At 37.5% G+C, this 23,284-nt stretch overlaps 3 protein-coding genes and 1 pseudogene across 3 annotated transcripts in view; all 4 read left to right on the top strand.

Annotated features, from left to right (window-relative positions):
* Positions 1 to 6,547: 6,547 nt before the first annotated feature.
* Positions 6,548 to 9,040, top strand: LOC130241179 (protocadherin gamma-A11-like; annotated as a pseudogene).
* A 1,865-nt stretch (positions 9,041 to 10,905) lies between these two features.
* The window catches only part of LOC130240345 (putative protocadherin beta-18), a 287,342-nt gene continuing 274,963 nt past the window's right edge, over positions 10,906 to 23,284 (top strand). The window contains exon 1 of the mRNA XM_056471824.1: positions 10,906 to 13,335. Within this exon, the coding sequence (XP_056327799.1) occupies positions 10,921 to 13,335 (2,415 nt within the window). The 5' untranslated portion in view covers positions 10,906 to 10,920. The remainder of the gene's footprint in view (positions 13,336 to 23,284) is intronic.
* Positions 15,295 to 18,346, top strand: LOC130241164 (protocadherin gamma-A11-like). The gene is made up of 2 exons (XM_056472885.1): positions 15,295 to 17,709; positions 18,308 to 18,346. The coding sequence occupies exons 1-2, from the start codon at positions 15,295 to 15,297 to the stop codon at positions 18,344 to 18,346; spliced, it is 2,454 nt and encodes an 817-aa protein (XP_056328860.1).
* On the top strand, positions 19,181 to 22,391 carry LOC130241163 (protocadherin gamma-A10-like). Its single transcript, XM_056472883.1, has 2 exons — positions 19,181 to 21,619; positions 22,383 to 22,391. Exons 1-2 carry the CDS (start codon positions 19,244 to 19,246, stop codon positions 22,389 to 22,391), a joined length of 2,385 nt encoding a protein of 794 aa, XP_056328858.1. The 5' UTR covers positions 19,181 to 19,243.

Raw genomic sequence — 23,284 nt, 5'->3', positions numbered from 1 at the left:
ATCACGGTTAACCACATACAGAATGAAAGTCTATTTACATAACGTGTGTGTACTTACTGTGTATGAATATTGTGCATGTGTGAATAAAACAAATAATATACAAAAATACAACACCAAAGTATTTACAAATATGGCATTGTGGCTCAGGGGTTAGCACTGTGGCCTTACAGCAAGAAGGTCACTGGTTTGAGTCACTGGTTTGAGCTGGACCAGTTGGCATTTCTGTGTGAAGTTTGCATGTTCTCCCCTTGTTGGTGTGGGTTTCCTCCGGGTGCTCCGGTTTCCCCCACAGTCCAAGCACATGCGCTATAGGGGAATTGAATAAGCTGAATTAGAATGAAGTGTATGATTGTGAATGAGTATGGATGTTTTCCAGTGATGGGTTGCAGCTGGAAGGGCATCTGCTGTGTAAAACATATGCTGGATTAATTGGTGGTTCATTCTGTTGTGGCGACCCCTGATTAATAAAGGGACTAAGCTGAAAAGAAAATGAATGAATGAATAAATGAATGAATGAATATAATTTGTATTAGATTAAAAAAAGCATTTTCTCAAACATATACATGTATACATTTTATTATTATTATTATTATTAATAATAATATTAATAATAATAATAATAATAATAATAATAATAATAATAATAATAATAATAATAATAATAATAATAATAATAATAATAATAATAATAATAATAAAATATAATAATAATAATAAAATATAATAATAATAATAATAATAATAATAATAATAATAATAATAATAATAAAATATAATAATAATAATAAAATATAATAATAATAATAAAATATAATAATAATAATAATAATAATAATAATAATAATAATAATAATAATAATAATAACAATAATAATAATAACAATACCTTTTATTTACAGGTGCCTTTCAAAACACTCAAGGACACCTTAAAATATGTCACAAGCACATCATAAAAATACAAAGAGTACAAAAAAAAAAAAAAGGAGACAGGATATTAGAGTCTATTTCCAATTTCCTGGAATATGGAATATTATATAACACACACACACACACACACACACACACACACACACACACACACACACACACACACACACATATATGAGTCACAAAAAACTTTTCAACTTATTGATTTAGACTGACTAAATTAATATGTGCATGAAATCACAACAAGTCATGTCATAAGGTTTTAAACAAACAAACTTAAAAACTTTAGATTCACATGCATTGGTTAATAACACGATAGCCTTCGATCTGTTTTACAAGTCTGACTCATCATCAATGAATTTTTGCAAGCTTTTGTATCATCGATGAATACTGCTTTTTAAAAACATGTGTATCTTTATTTTTAAAAAACATGTGTATCTGATGAGAGTGAACACAGTGAACATTGGGAAACTGATTTGCTTCATTATGTGACTCAACAGCGCCACTCCCTGTAAGCACGAACCATTTCACAGCCAGTGTGTGTTTGAGGTTTAGAAATTCTGAATGAAGAAATAAGCAGCGATTATAAAATAATAATTAAATCATAGTAATTACAAAAATGTAAAAAAATAAATAAATAAATGAATAAATAAAAGCTGTAGTTGTGAGTTGTTTGTGAAGCTGTAATGTTTAAAAATTATAGGTCTAAACTATCTATTTCTATTTGAGGTTTGATTTTACAAATTGTTTTGTTTTAAATTAAGAGACTAGATATGCAAATTAAACTTTTAATTGTCCTCATATTTGTAACGTCTGGGGGCAGTCACGTGACAGCATTACGTTTCACCTATTTATTTTAATCAACGTGTTAACCAGTTTTATTTTAGTTTTGTTTAGTGTACAATTACCAAAATAAAGCCTTATTGTGCGTGTGAGTCTGCGTTGTAGAGCTTCTCAATACTCTGAATTTGTTTCCCTAATACTTCTTCCAGTAAACCGGAAATCGATGAATGTTTGCCATCATGAATCAGGCCTGGCGAGGAGGGAGGAGGAAAGAGTTGGACGGGTACATGCTTTGGTTTTTTATAAGACAATATCTAAACTCTAACAGATATATAAATGTGGAACGACTGCACATTTTGTGTTTATACAGTGATGATGTCCCGCGTGGCTCTGCGAGTTCTCCGTAATGTCGGATTTGTTGTTGTTTTAAATTGGCCAACTAAATAGTTGTAAACACCGTAAACTCAGAACTGCTTTACATCTTATTATTAGACAGAGATTGGCAGCTTTAAAGTAAAATCTGTTGTATTTTAACTATCCTTGCAGCAACATATTGGGACACTTAAAAAATAGGATAAGGGGCTTTCTGAGTTTTCCCCCCTATAACTACACTCTTAAGATGTATTAACGATATCTTGATTTCCTTTTGGATTCTGGTTGTAAACTTTTTGGTTTCTATTTTAAGACCGTAAAAATCCTGTCTATTTTTAGAGATTTCGGGACCTCAATAAACACATTTTAACATTGTTGCATTTTCAGTGGTCAAAAACCATATGTTTGTCAGTTATAATAGAGGTAAAGTTGGTTTTATATTCACACATTCGTTCATTTATAAGTCTGTATATTGTTTACCGTGTTACTTTGAATATTCGATCGGAATTAGCATGCAAGTATGGCTTGAAAACAGCATTAACACTGTTTATTTGACTGTGAACAATGTTGCACTTTGATAGTCATTGGCTGCTAATTTTATTTTCGCTATTTAAAGTTTGCAAATAATACTTTCATGAAATTATATTATTAGGGGGAAACTCTGAATGCGAATATTAAACAAACTTTACCTCTGTTCAGTTATATATAGCCGATTTTTTTCTTTTTAAGTGAAATCATGTTTATAATACTAGAGATGTGTCTCAATTCAAATTTCTTTTGCATTCCAATTTGCTTATATAGATCGAAATAAAAACCATACTATAGTGTTTTTACGGCTTAAAAATGTAATATTATTAAAGTCAAATGTAGCCTACTGTGCCGCTCAGTAGACGCTGCACCAGAAACACTTCGCAAAAGCATTAACTTTTTTATTGGCTTCTGATGCAAAGATAATTATATGTATAGCCTTTTATTTTATTAATACTACTACTACTGTTATTATTATTAATAATAATAAATGTAAATGTTGAAAAGATTAAGATGATTTGAAACTCTGATGTTCGAAACGTGTCATCGCCGTCTTGTGAGAAGAGTCTAAATACTGATACCTGCAAATTCCGCAGCAGAGGATGTTTAGTTGGGTAAACAGAGAACAATGAATTGGAGAGTAGCCTAATACAAATGCCTTTTCTCTCTTTCTTTTGCATTGCAATTTGCATATAGAGCTAAATAAAAATTGCACGATGGTGTTTTTACAAATTAAATAATAATAATATTATTAATAATAATAATAATAATAATAATAATAATAAAACAGGAAGGACTAATATGTGAGCCATATAAGAGAGAACAATGTCAAATTTATTGTGCCGCTCAGTAGACCCTGCGTTAGAAACACCTCGCATAAGCGTTAACTTTTTCTTATTGACGCAAATATAGTAATGTAGTATAGCTTATTATTATTATTATTATTATTATTATTATTATTATTATTATTATTATCATAATTTGTATTATTTTATTTTTTAAATGTACGTGCTTAAAAACTTCAGAAGATTTGAGAGTCTTATGCTGGCGCTTCATCCCCGTCTTGTGAGAAGGGTCTAATGCGATGCGGCATCTGAGATGAGAGGCTGGAGAGAAAGCTGTAATTCCACGTTCACTCACTGCACGCCGCTGCTCTTCTCCGTTTGCTTCTCTGTTCAGCAGTCCAACAGCAATGATAAATGCCCAGCAGTGAAATAAAGCCTATGTTTTGTATTTAAACAATATAATGTAAATAATAAATTTCAATGTATTTATTTTAGAGTTTCTGCGCTGTTTTGGGACCCCTGGTAGGACGCGCGATCAAACATCAAAGAAAATGGAAACAAGTTACTACAGTGTTCACATAAGGTAGGCCTATACGCCTTGTGCATAATGACATTAAGTTCGGTGTGTATATATATATATTTGAAGACTATCTGTATGTTGGAGCTCACTGGCGAAAATTCCATGGAGACATGCAAAAAGCTGGTCAGCATTTACAAGAAGCGTTTAATTGCTGCAATAGCAAATAAAGGCTTTTCTATTGATTATTGAGAAGGGTTTGAATGATTTTGGGCATGTCACTTTTTGTTCAAAGGTACATAATAGCTAAGACATATATATATATATATATATATATATATATATATATATATATATATATATATATATATATATATATATATATATATATATATATATATATATATATATATATATATATATATTTATTTATATTTTTATTTTTTCCACACAATGATGCTTCTTTTACGGTTTTACATTATTATCCTTTGGGAGAAGCCTGTGTCATTTTCAGTTAAAAAAAATAATAAGTATATATATATATATATATGAAAGAGAGATAATGAGAGAGATTTTTAAATGTTACAAATTCTAATGTCACCAAATCCTTAGTACAATTAATAAAATGGGGAGCAAATTCAGTTAGTAACAAATTCAAAATATTTGCATGGGATGTTGGACAACAAACTTAAATGGGATGTGAACTGACTGTATAAAGACAAAGCTTCAACAGAGAATTCACTTCTTAAAGAAACTATTGTCTTTTAATGTTGACAGCACATTGTTGATCATGCTTTATAATGCTTTTATCGAAAGTATTGCAACATTTTGTGTGATCTGTTGGTATGAAAATGCTTCTGAGGCCCAGAAGAGGTCACTGGGGGAAGTGGTGACGACAGGCAGAAAGTTGTTGACAATAGAACTAAAGAGCATTGCTAGTATATACAAAGAAAGAGTACTAAATGAGGCTATCATAATTGTCAATGATGAGAGACGTCCTTTTTCATTCACCTTCCAATTGTTACCATCAGGTCGTCGATATTGTGTTCACAGATGTGTAAGAAACAGGACAAAATTTTCATTCATACCTCAAGCAATTGCATTTATAAATTCCCCCTCTCTCAGTAGCAGTTGATGGCCAGTAGACTAGATATTTATTTAGAGTTGGGGTACCATATTTTTATATGATTTATTTATATAAATGCTAAATGTGAAATGTCAGGTATCTCAGTGAGTGTATGGTGCAAATATAATTTCCTTACCGGGACAAATTTTTAAAACTATTTTATCTATCTATCTATCTATCTATCTATCTATCTATCTATCTATCTATCTATCTATCTATCTATCTATCTATCTATCTATCTATCTATCTATCTATCTATCTATCTATCTATCTATCTATCTATCTATCTATCTATCTATCTATCTATCTATCTATCTATCTATCTATCTATCTATCTATCTATCTATCTATCTATCTATCTATCTATCTATCTATCTATCTATCTATCTATCTATCGTTGTTGTTGTTGTTTATTTATTTTTTAATATTACATACTATTGTGTTAATATTTTTTGTCCTAATCGCATCCATGAGGTGATTTATAACAAATTAATTTCTTAGGGTTGTTAATTCTCAGAGCAGTGTATTTCTCATGGAATTTATGATTGCATCTCCATTCATGAGGCAGAGCTGTGTAGGCCGCTGTCCGTGGTGCTGAGTGCTTTGTGGATGGGTTTTCAGCTTAAGTAGAGTATATTTACTACAGTTCATTACATAGCTCAGAAACACTTCCAGCTAAAATGCATGTTGAGGCAGATTGTTTATTTTTTGTTGTCATTTAAAATGATTTTTCTCAACCTGAGAAATTCTAAATGTGTGTTTGCATCTGCTTAAGAAACACTGCTTGATGTCAGTGCTATCTTGCATATTTATATACAGTAGTCAACATTTGAAGTGGGTCAAGCTTTTCATCAAAGTTGTCTTAAACCTATTAAACAACACCCTTTCCTGTCTTGGGATTCCTGTCTTTGATTCACTTCAAATGTTGAGTGTTGTATATATATTGGACACTTTTCTAACACAATGTAAATATAAGACATACTGTGCGCCTCCGTATGTATTCGTGCACTTGAAGCTCGCAGCACAGTATACTGTAAAAGCTGGCAGGTAATGAACGTTTTTTGGTAACAAGTAACGAAAATTAGGTTTTTACATCTTTCATATTGTTATTAGACAACCGACATTGCATTAGAACAGCTCGTTTTTTTCTCAGGCATGCATTTGAGCGTCTCACAGAAGCGTAAAGCATCACAAAACCTTCCGCGTCCCATCAGAAACACTGCTTTAAGCCATGCTGTTTAAGTTATGAATACAATGCAGTTTCCCCAGTTTAACGCAGAGTGTCGCTGTTCACTAATACAATCATTTTGTTTAGTATTGCGCTTCACTCCACCCTGTTTTTGATGTCATGGTCAGAGCTTCTAGATCACATCCATATGAGAAATCGTCGACGGTCACTGTCGGATCTTTAGTTGATTTTATATATAGTTTATACTTACGTTTTCGTATTTTTGTTGAATTTATAACAAGCAATTTTGTCTGTATCCGCATTTGGATTGTGTTGCTGCTGAGATGTTTGCTCTTTTGTTCTTCGTGCTGATGGCGCACACCGCTTATGGAGACGTGAGCTATTCTTTCCCGGAGGAGATGAAACGCGGATCTGTGATTGGAAATATAGCGAAGGATCTCGGACTGGATGTGAACAGACTATCATCACGTAAAGCTCGCATTGATACTGAAGGTAATAGAAAGCGATTCTGTGATATTAATCTGAATACTGGAGAGCTGACCGTAGCGGAGAAAATCGACAGGGAAGGACTGTGTAATGAAAAAATGTCTTGTGCTCTAAATTTCGAATTAGTCCTTGAACATCCATTGGCGATTCATCGTGTAACAATTCAAATACAAGATATTAATGACAACACGCCTACATTTCCTAAAGATACAATTAAATTTGAAATTAGTGAACATGTTGATAAAGGCGCTCGGTTCCGCGTTAATGAGGCTCATGATGCAGACATAGGACAGAATGGAGTACAAAGATATTCCATTGAAAGAAATGAGCATTTTATTTTATCTGTGAGTACAAAAGCAGATGGTGGAAAAAATATCGAGTTGGTGTTAGACAAAGAGCTGGACCGTGAGAAGCAAAAAGAGGTGACTTTAATTCTGACTGCGGTAGACGGCGGGACTCCACCGAGATCAGGTACTGTAGCCATACACGTCACTGTGCTGGATGCTAATGATAATGCTCCAGTCTTTAGTCAGGCCGTCTATAAAGTCAGTCTGCCTGAAAATTCTCCTGTAGATACTGTAGTGGTGACAGTGAGCGCTACTGATGCTGACGAGGGACAGAATGGAGAAGTGACCTATGAGTTTAGTCGTATTTCTGGAATGGCGAAAGAATTATTCTATTTAAATGAGAATAGTGGACAGATTAAAGTTAAAGGTTCCATTGATTTCGAAGAGGAAGTAAACTATGAAATGCTTATTGAAGGAAAAGATGGTTCTGGTCTTTCTTCGGACACCAAAGTAATCATAGAAATTTCTGATATCAATGATAATGCTCCTGTTACAGTGATTAAATCACTGAGTAGTCCGATTCCCGAGAACGCGTTACCCGGTACCGAGGTTGGCATCATTAATGTGCAGGACAGAGACTCTGAGAATAACGGACAGGTGCGCTGCTCCATTCAGCAAAACGTCCCATTTAAACTCGTGCCTTCAATCAAAATTACTATTCTCTGGTGACCACAGGTGAATTAGACCGCGAGCTGCTCTCTGAATATAATATTACAATTACTGCTACTGATGAGGGCTCTCCGCCTTTATCTTCCTCTAAGAATATTCACTTGACTGTAGCTGACGTCAATGATAATCCACCTGTATTTCAGCAGCAGAATTACAGAGCTCATGTGCAAGAAAATAACAAAGCAGGCTCCTCTATTTGTTCAGTATCAGCTACAGACCCGGACTGGAGACAGAATGGCACTGTAGTTTATTCTCTGTTGTCCTCTGATGTCAATGGCGCACCGGTGTCCTCCTTTTTATCCATTAACGGAGACACCGGGGTCATTCATGCCGTGAGGTCGTTTGATTACGAGCAGATGAAAAGTTTCCAAGTGCTCGTGTTAGCCAGAGACAACGGGTCTCCTCCTCTGAGCAGTAACGTGACCGTGAGTGTCTTCATATCGGATGAGAATGACAACTCTCCTCAGATATTATACCCCTCTCCGGAAGGAAACTCCTTCATGACCGAGATGGTCCCCAAAGCCGCGCAGGCGCGCTCCCTGGTCTCCAAGGTGATCGCCGTGGACGCGGATTCTGGCCAGAACGCGTGGCTCTCGTATCACATCATTAAAGCGACTGATCCGGGACTTTTCACTATCGGTGTCCACAGCGGAGAGATCAGGACGCAGCGGGACATTTCTGAATCTGACAGCATGAAGCAGAACCTTATTGTGTCAGTCAGAGATAACGGACAGCCCTCTCTCTCAGCCACGTGCGCACTGTATTTACTTGTATCAGATAACTTGGCTGAAGTGCCAGAACTGAAAGACATGTCTCATGACGAGAGCAGCTCCAAACTGACGTTTTATTTGATCATCGCGCTGGTGTCCGTCTCCACTTTCTTCCTGACCTTCATCATCATCATCCTGGCCGTGAGGTTTTGTCGCAGGAGAAAGCCCAGACTCTTGTTTGATGGAGCTGTAGCCATTCCCAGCGCGTATCTCCCTCCGAATTACGCAGAGGTGGAGAGTGCGGGAACTCTCCGCAGCGCGTACAATTATGACGCATACCTGACCACGGGCTCGCGCACTAGTGACTTCAAGTTCGTCAGATCTTATAATGATGGCACGCTGACTGCTGACCTGACTCTGAGAAAGACTCAGTCCTCTGTGGATGATCTGGAAGGACTTGATGCAGAAATCAGTGATTCCTTTCAGGTAGGATTTCTTTAAAAATATACGTTTAAAGGTTTTTATTTTATTTGCTTATTTTATTATTTCAGTTGACTGCTGTTTTTGACACTGTTCTCAGCTTTTATGGCACATCAAGTGACTTTTCAAAAAAGCGTTATGGCATAGGCTGCATTAACATATTTTAGGGTTCATTTGTGTTAACGAAAGAGTAATAGTTGTCCATGCACATTTTTTTTTTGCAATAGTAATATATGTGGCGTTCATAAATTATTTGTACTTGTTCGGGCTCATTAGTATTTTTTTATTTACTTATTTTTTTGCTATACTATAATCCTTTTGTTTTATTTGTTTGTTTGCGACGTTTTAAAATGTTTCAAGGAGAATTGTCGCATTTATTATTGTCTATATTCGCGATTTTTTCAGTCAGGCTAGTTTAACACCGTTTCCATCTTCATTTTGTGCTTTAATGGTCTATGTAGATTCTGCTGTTATTAAGTTTGTGTTATAACGTATGTGTGTGATAGTGTGGGCATTTTAGTAGGTTTGTTTAATTGTATATTTTGTGCGCTGTTTATGAAGTCAGTATGCCGTTAGCTGAAGTAATCGAAACTTTTTATTATCTTAATGAAAGTAAAGTGGGATTTTATTTATTGGGAATTTTTGAAAATGATTCGTGCACACACGAAATCTTCTGTCCAATATGCTTCGACTAGTTGCAGTGTGTTTTACAAAAATGCAGTTTTTTTTTTTTTTTTTTTGGCACGCTGCCTTTGTTCCTCCTGTCTTTTAAATAAAATATTAGTTATTTTTAACTTTGTTTGTCGTTATCTGTTTGAATAAATATAAATGAAAGGTTATTCTACCAAATGAAAAAATGGCCACCTTATTTTGCCAAAACTGGATATTCATTCGCTGTTTATTTAATATTTAGGCAGAATTTGCAGGGTTACGTGCAAATAAAATACAGTGAAGAGAATTTGATTGAAAGTTAATTTTGTTACTAATATATTTAAATAATAATTATATGTATTGTTGTTTTGCTGTTGTTGTTGTTTTATGAAACGTGACAAAGGTTCATGCTTAATTAGCTATAAATCATGTTTAATGATCTTACTTGTGAACAAATAGTCAACTCATAATTATAATACTGTTACTGATTCTTGGAGAGAGAAAGAAAGAAAGAAACACAAATAAACAAACAAACAAATACAGAGTGTTACTTTTATATTGGGGCATATTTATTTCACCCTGCTCCATTTAATTCTTGTATGCACTTTACAGATGTTTTTACATTTTCCAGTTCATTTTATATTTCCACTTTTAACTAAACCTCTGTTTGTCTATCTAATCAATTGCTTTGTTATATTAATTTTTCTTTGCATTGGAAAATAATTCAGTATAGGATAAAACAAGAATACTTGACTGAAAAGTGTTTTTGTCAGATATTTGTGCTACGTTTTAATTGAGTAAAAAAATTACTGAGTATCAGGTTCAGGATTTCGCTGTTGCTGTCCTTGGTGCTGCACTTGCATTGACTCTTGGTTTCTTTTGTGTTGTAGCTCTCTGTCATTATGGCCTTTATATGGATTTTACTTTATGTTATAGAGTAATATATACATGCTTTTTTTATCTTTAGCTCCACATATAGTCGTGCTGCTAACATTTGTTTGACGCCTCAGTTACATAAAAAATAACAAGCCCGTTTGATAAATGAATACTGAGCACCAGTTCATTATAATGTTCTTTTAACACTTAATGCTGTCAGAAGCTTTACTGTCATGCAGTTTCTTTTTTTCAACTCACAGTGTCGCTGTTTACCTGCAAAACCTTTACTGTCTTCTGTGCAAATGTCTCCACCCTGCTTATGCTAAAGAGCTGCCAGTTCCTCAGTTATAGAAGTCGTCGACAGTGGCGAGGCCATATTTTAGGCAGTTAGGCTGATATTTTATACATTTAATTGTACATTTATTTAGTTTTTCATGTTAATAGCGGGTTTTCCCTTGGATTAATTATTGCTAAATGTCTTGGGCATTTCAAAGTCTCTGCTTTGCTGCTGAGATGTTTGTCCTATTGTTCTTCGTGCTGATGGCGCACACCGCTAATGGAGACGTGAGCTATTCTTTCCCGGAGGAGATGAAACGCGGATCTGTGATTGGAAATATAGCGAAGGATCTCGGACTGGATGTAAAAAAGCTGTCATCTCGAAAAGCCCGTATTGATACAGAAGGCAACAGAAAACGATACTGTGACATTAATCTTAACACAGGAGAGCTGACCGTAGCGGCGAGAATCGACAGAGAAGGGCTTTGTGGAAAAAAATCATCATGCGTTATTAAACAGGAGCTCGTGCTGGAAAATCCTTTAGAGCTGCATCGCTTTATCTTTAATATTGAAGACATAAATGATAATTCACCGCAGTTCAAAGAAAGTGTAATTAAATTTGAAATTCGGGAATCAGCAGACAAAGGTTCTCGTTATTTATTAGATGAGGCTCATGATGCGGATATTGGTATGAATTCTGTGCAGTCATATACACTTCAGAATAATGACCATTTTGTTCTCAGTGTACATAATGGTGACAATGGTGGTAAATATAGCGAACTCGTGCTGAATAAAGAGCTGGATCGTGAGCAGCAGAAAGACGTGACTTTAATTCTGACTGCGGTAGACGGCGGGACACCACAGAGATCAGGTACTGTAGCCATACACGTCACTGTGCTGGATGCTAATGATAATGCTCCAGTCTTTAGTCAGGCCGTCTATAAAGTTAGTCTGCCTGAAAATTCTCCTGTAGATACTGTAGTGGTGACAGTGAGTGCTACTGATGCTGACGAGGGACAAAATGGAGAAGTGATGTATGAGTTTGGCCATTTATCAGAAATTTATCAGGAAATGTTCTTAATTGATGCAGTGTCTGGTGAAATTAAACTAACAGGAACGGTTGATTATGAAGAGGAGACTGCTATTCAGCTGCCAATCCAAGCTAAAGATGGTCAAGGGTTAGCAAATAGATGCACTGTATTGATAGATGTTCTTGATGTTAATGATAACGCCCCAGTAATAGTAATTAATTCTCTGAATATCCCAATTACTGAGAATGCGTTACCCGGTACCGAGGTTGGCATCATTAATGTGCAGGACAGAGACTCTGAGAATAACGGACAGGTGCGCTGCTCCATTCAGCAAAACGTCCCATTTAAACTCGTGCCTTCAATCAAAAATTACTATTCTCTGGTGACCACAGGTGAATTAGACCGCGAGCTGCTCTCTGAATATAATATTACAATTACTGCTACTGATGAGGGCTCTCCGCCTTTATCTTCCACTAAGAATATTCACTTGACTGTAGCTGACGTCAATGATAATCCACCTGTATTTCAGCAGCAGAATTACAGAGCTCATGTGCAAGAAAATAACAAAGCAGGCTCCTCTATTTGTTCAGTATCAGCTACAGACCCGGACTGGAGACAGAATGGCACTGTAGTTTATTCTCTGTTGTCCTCTGATGTCAATGGCGCACCGGTGTCCTCCTTGTTATCCATTAACGGAGACACCGGGGTCATTCATGCCGTGAGGTCGTTTGATTACGAGCAGATGAAAAGTTTCCAAGTGCTCGTGTTAGCCAGAGACAACGGGTCTCCTCCTCTGAGCAGTAACGTGACCGTGAGTGTCTTCATATCGGATGAGAATGACAACTCTCCTCAGATATTATACCCCTCTCCGGAGGGAAACTCCTTCATGACCGAGATGGTCCCCAAAGCTGCGCAGGCGCGCTCCCTGGTCTCCAAGGTGATCGCCGTGGACGCGGATTCTGGCCAGAACGCGTGGCTCTCGTATCACATCATTAAAGCGACTGATCCGGGACTTTTCACTATCGGTGTCCACAGCGGAGAGATCAGGACGCAGCGGGACATTTCTGAATCTGACAGCATGAAGCAGAACCTTATTGTGTCAGTCAGAGATAACGGACAGCCCTCTCTCTCAGCCACGTGCGCACTGTATTTACTTGTATCAGATAACTTGGCTGAAGTGCCAGAACTGAAAGACATGTCTCATGACGAGAGCAGCTCCAAACTGACGTTTTATTTGATCATCGCGCTGGTGTCCGTCTCCACTTTCTTCCTGACCTTCATCATCATCATCCTGGCCGTGAGGTTTTGTCGCAGGAGAAAGCCCAGACTGTTGTTTGATGGAGCTGTAGCCATTCCCAGCGCGTATCTCCCTCCGAATTACGCAGAGGTGGAGGGCGCGGGAACTCTCCGCAGCGCCTACAATTATGACGCATACCTGACCACGGGCTCGCGCACTAGTGACTTCAAGTTCGTCAGATCTTATAATGATGGCACGCTGACTGCTGACCTGACTCTGAGAAAGACTCAGTCTTCTGTGGATGATCTGGAAGGACTCGATGCAGAAATCTCTGATTCCTTTCAGGTAGGACAAAGGGTTATAATCTTAAGGGTTTTTATTATATTTATTTGCTTATTTAATTATTTTAGTTCGCTGTTGTTTTTAACACTGTTTCCAGTTTTAGTTTTTTGGCACATCACGTGATTTTATTCAGAAAGCTTTATCCTATAGGCTGCATTAATATGTTTTAAGGATCATTTGTATTAATGAAAGTCTAAAATTAAGTAATCCATTCACATTCTTTCATGCAATCATAATCAATGGCATTCAGTAATCATTTGTACTTGTTTGGGCTTATTAGTATTTTTGGTATAGATATCAGTTTGTGTGTATTTGTTTGTTTGCGACATTTTAAAAGGTTTTAAGGATAATTGTCGCATTTGTTAGCTATTTTCTTACGATTTTTTCAGTCAGGCTAGGTAGTTTAACACTTTATCCATCTTCATTTTGTGTGTTTATTGTCTGTGCAAATTCTGCAGTTATTATGTCTGTGTTGTAAACTAGATGTGTGATAGTGTGGGCATTTTAGTAGCCTTTGTTTATTTGTATGTGTTTTATGTGCAGTTTATGAAGTCAGTAGGTGAATATTTGAAACATGTTTTGTTATCTAAATGAAAGTGATGTGGTATTTTCTAGATTGGAAATTTTGAAGAATATTTGTGCACACCTAAAATGTTCTCTTCAATTTACTTTGTACTCTAGTTGCAGTGTGTTTTCGAAAAGTGCTTTGCTCTTTACCATGCTTCCTTTGTCCCTCTTGTCGTTTATATAAACTATTAGTTATCTTTAAGTTTGTTTGTCGCTATCTGTTTTAATAAATCTGAAATAAACATTATTTTACCAAATAAAAAAGTAGCCATTAATAACCAAAGCTGGATATCCATTAGCTGTCTATTATATTCGCAAGGTGTTAAGTACAAATAAAATAGAGTGAAGAGAATTTGATTGAGAGTTAATTTTGTTCCAGTTAAATTTAAATTATGTATGATTGCATTGTGGTTGTTGTTTTTAATTAAATGTGACACATGTTCATGCTTAATTAGTTATAAATCATGTTCTTAGTAGTCAACAAATAGTGAACTCATAATTAAAATATTCGTATTACTGATGCTTAAAGAAAGAAAGAAAGAAAGAAAGAAAGAAAGAAAGAAAGAAAGAAAGAAAGAAAGAAAAGAAATGCAGGGTGTCGCTTTATTGGGGCATATTTATTTCACCCTGCTTCATTTGAATTCTTGTATGCACTTTACAGATGTTGTTCATCCATTTCATTTCATTTTATATACTTTTAACTAAACCTCTGCATGTCTATCTAATCAATTATTTTATTATATTCATTGTGCTTTGCATTAAAGGATAATTCAGGATAGGATAAAACAAGAATTCTTGACTGAAAAGTGTGTTTTTAACAGATATTTGTACTTTTAATTTAGTGAAATATTCACGGAGTATCAGGTTCAGGTTTTCACTGTTGCTGTCCGTGGTGCTGCATTTGCTTTGACGTTGGTGTTGCTTCTATATTGTAGCGCTCTGTCCATATGGCATTTACATGGATTTTACTTTGTTATGAGGTAGTATTTATACATGCTGTTTTTATCTCTTGCTCCACATATAGTTGTGCTGATAAAATTTCTTTGACGCCTCAGTTACATGACAAAATGAGCAGCCCGTTTGCTAAATGAATACTGCGCACCAGTTCATTATAATGTTCTTTTAACACTTAATGCTGTCAGAAGCTTTACTGTCATGCAGTTTCTTTTTTTAACTCACAGTGTCGCTGTTTACCTGCAAAACCTTTACTGTCTTCTGTGCAAATGTCTCCACCCTGCTTATGCTAAAAAGCTGCCAGTTCCTCAGTTATAGAAGTCGTCGACGGTGGTGAGGCCATATTTCAGGCAGTTAGGCTGTTATTTTATACATTTAATTTAACACTTGTTTAGTTTTTCATGTTAATAGCGAGTTTTGCCTGGGATTCATTTTTGCTAAATGTCTTGGGCATTTAAAAGGCTCTGCTTTGCTGCTGAGATGTTTGCTCTTTTGTTCTTCGTGCTGATGGCGCACACCGCTAATGGAGACGTGAGCTATTCTTTCCCGGAGGAGATGAAACGCGGATCTGTGATTGGAAATATAGCGAAGGATCTCGGACTTGATGTGAACAGATTGTCATTTCGTAAGGCTCGCATTGATACTGAAGGTAATAGAAATCGATTATGTGACATTAATCTGAACACTGGAGAGCTGACCGTAGCAGAGAGAATCGACAGGGAGGAGATTTGTAATGAAGGGCTTTCCTGTGAACTTAATTTCGAATTAGTCCTTGAACATCCATTACTGATACATCGTGTTAAAATACAAATACAAGATATTAATGACAACACGCCTACATTTCCTAAAGATACATTAAAGCTTGAGATTAGTGAGAATGCCGTGAAAGGCGCGCGGTTCCGCGTTAAAGAGGCTCATGATGCAGACATAGGACAGAATGCAGTACAAAGATATTCGATTGAACGCAATAATCATTTCGTTTTATCAGTTAATTCAAAGCCGGGTGGTGGCAAAAATATTGAGTTGGTATTAGACAAAGAGCTGGACCGTGAGCAGCAGAAAGAGCTGACATTAATTCTGACTGCGGTAGACGGCGGGACTCCACCGAGATCAGGTACTGTAGCCATACACGTCACTGTGCTGGATGCTAATGATAATGCTCCAGTCTTTAGTCAGGCCGTCTATAAAGTCAGTCTGCCTGAAAATTCTCCTGTAGATACTGTAGTGGTGACAGTGAGCGCTACTGATGCTGACGAGGGACAAAATGGAGAAGTGACGTATGAGTTTAGTCGTATTTCAAAAACTGCGAACACCTTATTTTCTCTAGATCAAAAAAACGGGGTAATTAGAGTTAAAGGTCCCATTGATTTTGAGGTGGCTGTAAGGTATGAAATGCTTATTGAGGGAAATGATGGATCTGGTCTTTCCTCGGACACTAAAGTAATTGTTGAAATTACTGATGTTAACGACAATGCCCCAATTATTGTAATTAAATCACTGAATATCCCGATTCCTGAGAGCGCGTTACCCGGTACCGAGGTTGGCATCATTAATGTGCAGGACAGAGACTCTGAGAATAACGGACAGGTGCGCTGCTCCATTCAGCAAAACGTCCCATTTAAACTCGTGCCTTCAATCAAAAATTACTATTCTCTGGTGACCACAGGTGAATTAGACCGCGAGCTGCTCTCTGAATATAATATTACAATTACTGCTACTGATGAGGGCTCTCCGCCTTTATCTTCCACTAAGAAAATTCACTTGACTGTAGCTGACGTCAATGATAATCCACCTGTATTTCAGCAGCAGAATTACAGAGCTCATGTGCAAGAAAATAACAAAGCAGGCTCCTCTATTTGTTCAGTATCAGCTACAGACCCGGACTGGAGACAGAATGGCACTGTAGTTTATTCTCTGTTGTCCTCTGATGTCAATGGCGCACCGGTGTCCTCCTTTTTATCCATTAACGGAGACACCGGGGTCATTCATGCCGTGAGGTCGTTTGATTACGAGCAGATGAAAAGTTTCCAAGTGCTCGTGTTAGCCAGAGACAACGGGTCTCCTCCTCTGAGCAGCAACGTGACCGTGAGTGTCTTCATATCGGATGAGAACGACAACTCTCCTCAGATATTATACCCCTCTCCGGAGGGAAACTCCTTCATGACCGAGATGGTCCCCAAAGCTGCGCAGGCGCGCTCCCTGGTCTCAAAGGTGATCGCCGTGGACGCGGATTCTGGCCAGAACGCGTGGCTCTCGTATCACATCATTAAAGCGACTGATCCGGGACTTTTCACTATCGGTGTCCACAGCGGAGAGATCAGGACGCAGCGGGACATTTCTGAATCTGACAGCATGAAGCAGAACCTTATTGTGTCAGTCAGAGATAACGGACAGCCCTCTCTCTCAGCCACGTGCGCACTGTATTTACTTGTATCAGATAACTTGGCTGAAGTGCCAGAACTGAAAGACATGTCTCATGACGAGAGCAGCTCCAAACTGACGTTTTATTTGATCATCGCGCTGGTGTCCGTCTCCACTTTCTTCCTGACCTTCATCATCATCATCCTGGCCGTGAGGTTTTGTCGCAGGAGAAAGCCCAGACTGTTGTTTGATGGAGCTGTAGCCATTCCCAGCGCGTATCTGCCTCCAAATTACGCAGAGGTGGAGGGCGCGGGAACTCTCTGCAGCGCCTACAATTACGACGCATACCTGACCACGGGCTCGCGCACTAGTGACTTCAAGTTCGTCAGATCTTATAATGATGGCACGCTGACTGCTGACCTGACTCTGAGAAAGACTCAGTCTTCTGTGGATGATCTGGAAGGACTGGATTCAGAAATCAATAATTCCTTTCAGGTAGGACTGATGATTTTTATTCATTTATTGAGTAAACTGCTCTGTTTGTTTTCTCTTCTTATCTACATCACATGGCTTTTTCAAATTATTTATTTTACGTTTTAGGTTTACTTTATAGTAATATACTGCTACATTTGGCCATGTAGGCTAGCAGCACTTCTCCGTTATGTGGCTTGTTTTTTTTATTCATTCATTTTTGGCGATCAGTTAGGACTTAAGTGCAAGTGTCGTAGTGTTTTCACAATTTTTAAGGTGTTGTTCACCTAAAATGAAAATTACAACACCGTTTATTCTCCCTCACGTGGTTTTAAACATTTATTATTTATTGTTTCTGTTGAACACAAAACAATATATTTTGTTTTATATAATAATACTGATTGCTCGCAACCATTAACTTCCACACGGTTTATTTATATATATATAATTATTTATACCGACTATGGAAGTCAATAGCTGCCAACCACCAGCACTTTAAAAATATATAAAAATATATTTGTGTGTTCAACAGAAGAAAGAAACTCAAATAGTTTTCATACAAGTGATAGATGAGTAAATGATGGCAGAATTTCAAACTTTGGCTGAACTATCCCTTTGTCAGGTTAATTTCAACTATTTTTGCCAATCTCTTCCTGTGTGAACTCTGCAGTTTATAATTAACTCTTTGATTCAGTTGATGGTTTACATTTCTCATAATCCTGCATTATGTGGCGTTTATAAAGGGAATTAAAGTCTGATTTCAGACATGTTCGGCTGACTGAGATCCTTTAAAAGTTATGTTATTCTGATTGGAAATTATATAATGTTTTCTTGTTTGGAAGTGGCATGCACGAATGCAACAAATATCCATTTTGCTTCACGATGATGTCTTAAAATACGTATGAAATATTAAATTATTAAAGATGAGCTTTTATAGCTGGTTTGTAAGTCGTTGTATATGAAGTACTTTCCTAAAACAATGAACTTAAATTGAGGGATGCAGCTTTTTCTCGGTTGCTGTCCATGGTGCTGCAGTTGTGTTAGCTTTTGGTGTTTGGATAATAAGCTCAATATTTTAGCTATCTAGTGTTTCACAGCTTTTTCTTTTTTTAATTGGATTAAAATACATAATATGGTGGTTTACTTTTAATCTGCGGTGCTGCTACTGGCTTTTGTTTTGCTTATAAACTACAGAATATAATCAGTATGTTATTACTGAATACGCATAGAGCGTCAGATCTTTGTAAGATCTTTGTTTTCTATAATCATGCCAGAAAAAGCAATTCCATGCAATTTCTCATTTAAACTCACAGTGTCGCTGTTCACCAGTAAAACCCTGTGTGATTTTCCTGCATATTTATCCGCCCTGTCTGTGATGTCAAAGACTGTGCTGCGCGTTCACCTCTTCTAGAAAATCGTCGACGGTGACTGGATTTATTTCTGCTTTATTTCTGACATATAATTGTCCATTTGCTTTCTTTTACACTTTTTTTTCTATTTCGGAAATATTTTCCCATCAATTCCCCAAGCATTACAAGAGTTTGGTGAAGCTGCGGAGATGTTTGTTCTTTTGTTCTTCGTGCTGATGGCGCACACCGCTTATGGAGACGTGAGCTATTCTTTCCCGGAGGAGATGAAACGCGGATCTGTGATTGGAATAATAGCGAAGGATCTCGGACTGGATGTGAACAGACTTTCATTTCGTAAAGCTCGCATTGATACTGAAGGTAACAGAAAGCGATTCTGTGATATTAATCTGAATACTGGAGAGCTGACCGTAGCGGAGAGAATCGACAGAGAGCACATTTGTGGGAAAAAGGCTTCATGTGTTATAAAACAGGAGCTCGAAATGGAAAATCCTTTAGAGCTTCACCATTTGATTCTCAATATTCAGGATATTAATGATAATTCTCCGCAATTTAAAGACAGTGTTAATAAATTTGAAATTCAGGAGTCCGCGGTAAAAGGTTCTCGTTATTTATTAGATGAGGCTCATGATGCCGATATTGGAATAAATTCAGTGCAGTCTTACGCCTTGCAAGAAAATGAACACTTTCTTCTTAATGTATTAACGCGTCCAAATGGAAGAAAATATGGCGAACTCGTGCTGAATAAAGAGCTGGATCGTGAGCAGCAGAAAGAGCTGACTTTAATTCTGACTGCGGTAGACGGCGGGACTCCACCGAGATCAGGTACTGTAGCCATACACGTCACTGTGCTGGATGCTAATGATAATGCTCCAGTCTTTAGTCAGGCCGTCTATAAAGTCAGTCTGCCAGAAAATTCTCCTGTAGATACTGTAGTGGTGACAGTGAGCGCTACTGATGCTGACGAGGGGCAAAATGGAGAAGTGACGTATGCATTTGGTCATTTATCTGAAGGTTTGTTGGAAATATTTTCTCTCAATTCGTTGTCTGGAGAAATTAAACTTACAGGACTGATTGATTATGAGGAAGAGAGTTTAATTGAACTACCAGTTCAAGCCAAAGATGGTCAAGGCCTCGCCAGTCATTGTACTGTATTGATAGATGTTATTGATGTCAACGATAACGCTCCTATAATCATACTTAAATCTCTGAACAGTCCCATTCCCGAGAGCGCGTTACCCGGTACAGAGGTTGGCATCATTAATGTGCAGGACAGAGACTCTGAGAATAACGGACAGGTGCGCTGCTCCATTCAGCAAAACGTCCCATTTAAACTCGTGCCTTCAATCAAAAATTACTATTCTCTGGTGACCACAGGTGAATTAGACCGCGAGCTGCTCTCTGAATATAATATTACAATTACTGCTACTGATGAGGGCTCTCCGCCTTTATCTTCCACTAAGAATATTCACTTGACTGTAGCTGACGTCAATGATAATCCACCTGTATTTCAGCAGCAGAATTACAGAGCTCATGTGCAAGAAAATAACAAAGCAGGCTCCTCTATTTGTTCAGTATCAGCTACAGACCCGGACTGGAGACAGAATGGCACTGTAGTTTATTCTCTGTTGTCCTCTGATGTCAATGGCGCACCGGTGTCCTCCTTTTTATCCATTAACGGAGACACCGGGGTCATTCATGCCGTGAGGTCGTTTGATTACGAGCAGATGAAAAGTTTCCAAGTGCTCGTGTTAGCCCGAGACAACGGGTCTCCTCCTCTGAGCAGTAACGTGACCGTGAGTGTCTTCATATCGGATGAGAATGACAACTCTCCTCAGATATTATACCCCTCTCCGGAAGGAAACTCCTTCATGACCGAGATGGTCCCCAAAACCGCGCAGGCGCGCTCCCTGGTCTCAAAGGTGATCGCCGTGGACGCGGATTCTGGCCAGAACGCGTGGCTCTCGTATCACATCATTAAAGCGACTGATTCGGGACTTTTCACTATCGGTGTCCACAGCGGAGAGATCAGGACGCAGCGGGACATTTCTGAATCTGACAGCATGAAGCAGAACCTTATTGTGTCAGTCAGAGATAACGGACAGCCCTCTCTCTCAGCCACGTGCGCACTGTATTTACTTGTATCAGATAACTTGGCTGAAGTGCCAGAACTGAAAGACATGTCTCATGACGAGAGCAGCTCCAAACTGACGTTTTATTTGATCATCGCGCTGGTGTCCGTCTCCACTTTCTTCCTGACCTTCATCATCATCATCCTGGCCGTGAGGTTTTGTCGCAGGAGAAAGCCCAGACTGTTGTTTGATGGAGCTGTAGCCATTCCCAGCGCGTATCTGCCTCCAAATTACGCAGAGGTGGAGGGCGCGGGAACTCTCCGCAGCGCGTACAATTATGACGCATACCTGACCACGGGCTCGCGCACTAGTGACTTCAAGTTCGTCAGATCTTATAATGATGGCACGCTGACTGCTGACCTGACTCTGAGAAAGACTCAGTCTTCTGTGGATGATCTGGAAGGACTCGACGCGGAAATCACTGATTCCTTTCAGGTAGGAATGATGATTTTATTTTGTTTTATTTCCAGGTAACAGCTCTGTTTGTTTTCTCTTCATCCATCACATGGCTCTTTCAAATCATTTATTATATGTTATCATGTTTCATTTATAATAATATGTTACCACATTTTGTCCATGCAGCTATCAGCAATTGTATGTCAAGTGCCTTCATTTTTATTCATTATTTTTTGGCGATCAGTTGCGATTTAAGCACACGTGTTGCCCAAACATGAAAACTAGCTAATTGTTTATTTTTCCTAATGTGTTTTTAAAGCTTTATGCTTTTCCTTAATCTGTTAAACAAAACATAATTTATTTTAAAATACTGATTGCTTGCACTCATCAGCATTTATAGTATTTTTTTCTTTATGGAGGTCAAAAGCTGTCTCATTTCAGAGACTGCATCCTGCGTCATTGTGACCCGACCAAGGCTGTCTCATTAAAAAAAAAAATCTAAGGCTCCTTCAAATGCAGCATTAAAATGTGTCATTTGTTTCCTAGATATTGAAGGACCCAACCTTTACTTGGATCCTTGATTGCGCGCTGATAACGGCAGGACGTTTTAAAAGAATACTCTGGATTAAATGTATGAATTAGGTTTATTTTTACTTGGATATCTAAACACGTTTAAAAAATCAAAACAGTATGACATGTCTTCCTAAAAAGTGATTTTATAGATAGTTTACATTTTTACGTGCACATGTATAAATCAAAGGACAAAAAATCCCTGCTTTTGTAAGCATTGCTTTGCTTTCAGATCGCTTAAAATAAGTTTTAAAATCACTTTGGAAAAAAAGTCATTACTAATTGTATTACAGCTTATTAACAGCGGCTGTTACTGATGTTAGGTGACGAGATCCGTCCTCTGTAGGTGAGATTGTCTCATTTCAAAACGCTCGGTTCGGCCTGTGTGGACTTCGAAGCACTCCCCTTTGAAGTCTGCATTCTTGTGAGGATGCAGCCTCTGAAATGACACACAGCTAATGGCTGCTAACTACCAGCATTTTATGCAAATGTCTTTCTTGTATACAGAAGAAAGAAAATCAAGTAGGTTTTAGACAAGTGAGGGATGAGTTGGTGATGGCAGAATTTTATAGTTTGGCTCGACTATCTCTGTCAAATTCATTTCTACAATTTTTTTTGTATATATTTTTTTCCCGTCTGGATTCAGCTTTTTTTATTTAGTCTATTCAGCTGATGGTTTACGTTTCTCTTAATACTCCTGAGTTATGTGGAGTTTATAAAGGGAAAAAAAGTCGGATGTCAGACATTCTGCTGAGTGAGATCTTTTTCCAAGTCATTTTTAGTTTGATTGGAAAGGTGTAGTGTTTCTTTGTTTGTTTGGAAATGGCACTCACACACAACATGCCTATTTTGCTTCATGATAATGTCTTGACATATGACTAAAAATATTAGATCATTCACGAAGTGCTTTTATTGCTGGTTTGTAATTCGTTGTGTATAAAGTAATTAGCTTAAACAATGAACATAATTTGAGTGAAGCGTTGTTCCCCCGGTTGCTGTCCTTGGTGCTGCAGTGGTGTTTACTTTTGGTGTTTGCATCAGTATCTCAATATTTTAGCGATCTAGTGTTTCACAGCTTTTTTTTATTATTATTATTAATATTAGTATGCATACTATGGGGCTTCATTTTAATTT

Source organism: Danio aesculapii, chromosome 14 (genome assembly GCF_903798145.1).
Source record: "Danio aesculapii chromosome 14, fDanAes4.1, whole genome shotgun sequence".
Taxonomy (NCBI): Eukaryota; Metazoa; Chordata; class Actinopteri; order Cypriniformes; family Danionidae; genus Danio; species Danio aesculapii.
Note: the sequence above shows the minus strand (reverse complement) of the source record. Positions and strands in the feature narration are given on the sequence as shown.

Bases quoted from the DNA above. Each gene is read 5' to 3' on its own strand.
- LOC130241164 (XM_056472885.1), top strand. From the start codon at position 15,295: ATGTCTTGGGCATTTAAAAGGCTCTGCTTTGCTGCTGAGATGTTTGCT. The intron at 17,710-18,307 runs GTAGGACTGATG...TCCCTTTGTCAG, and splicing joins AAATCAATAATTCCTTTCAG to GTTAATTTCAACTATTTTTG.
- LOC130241163 (XM_056472883.1), top strand. From the start codon at position 19,244: ATGTTTGTTCTTTTGTTCTTCGTGCTGATGGCGCACACCGCTTATGGA.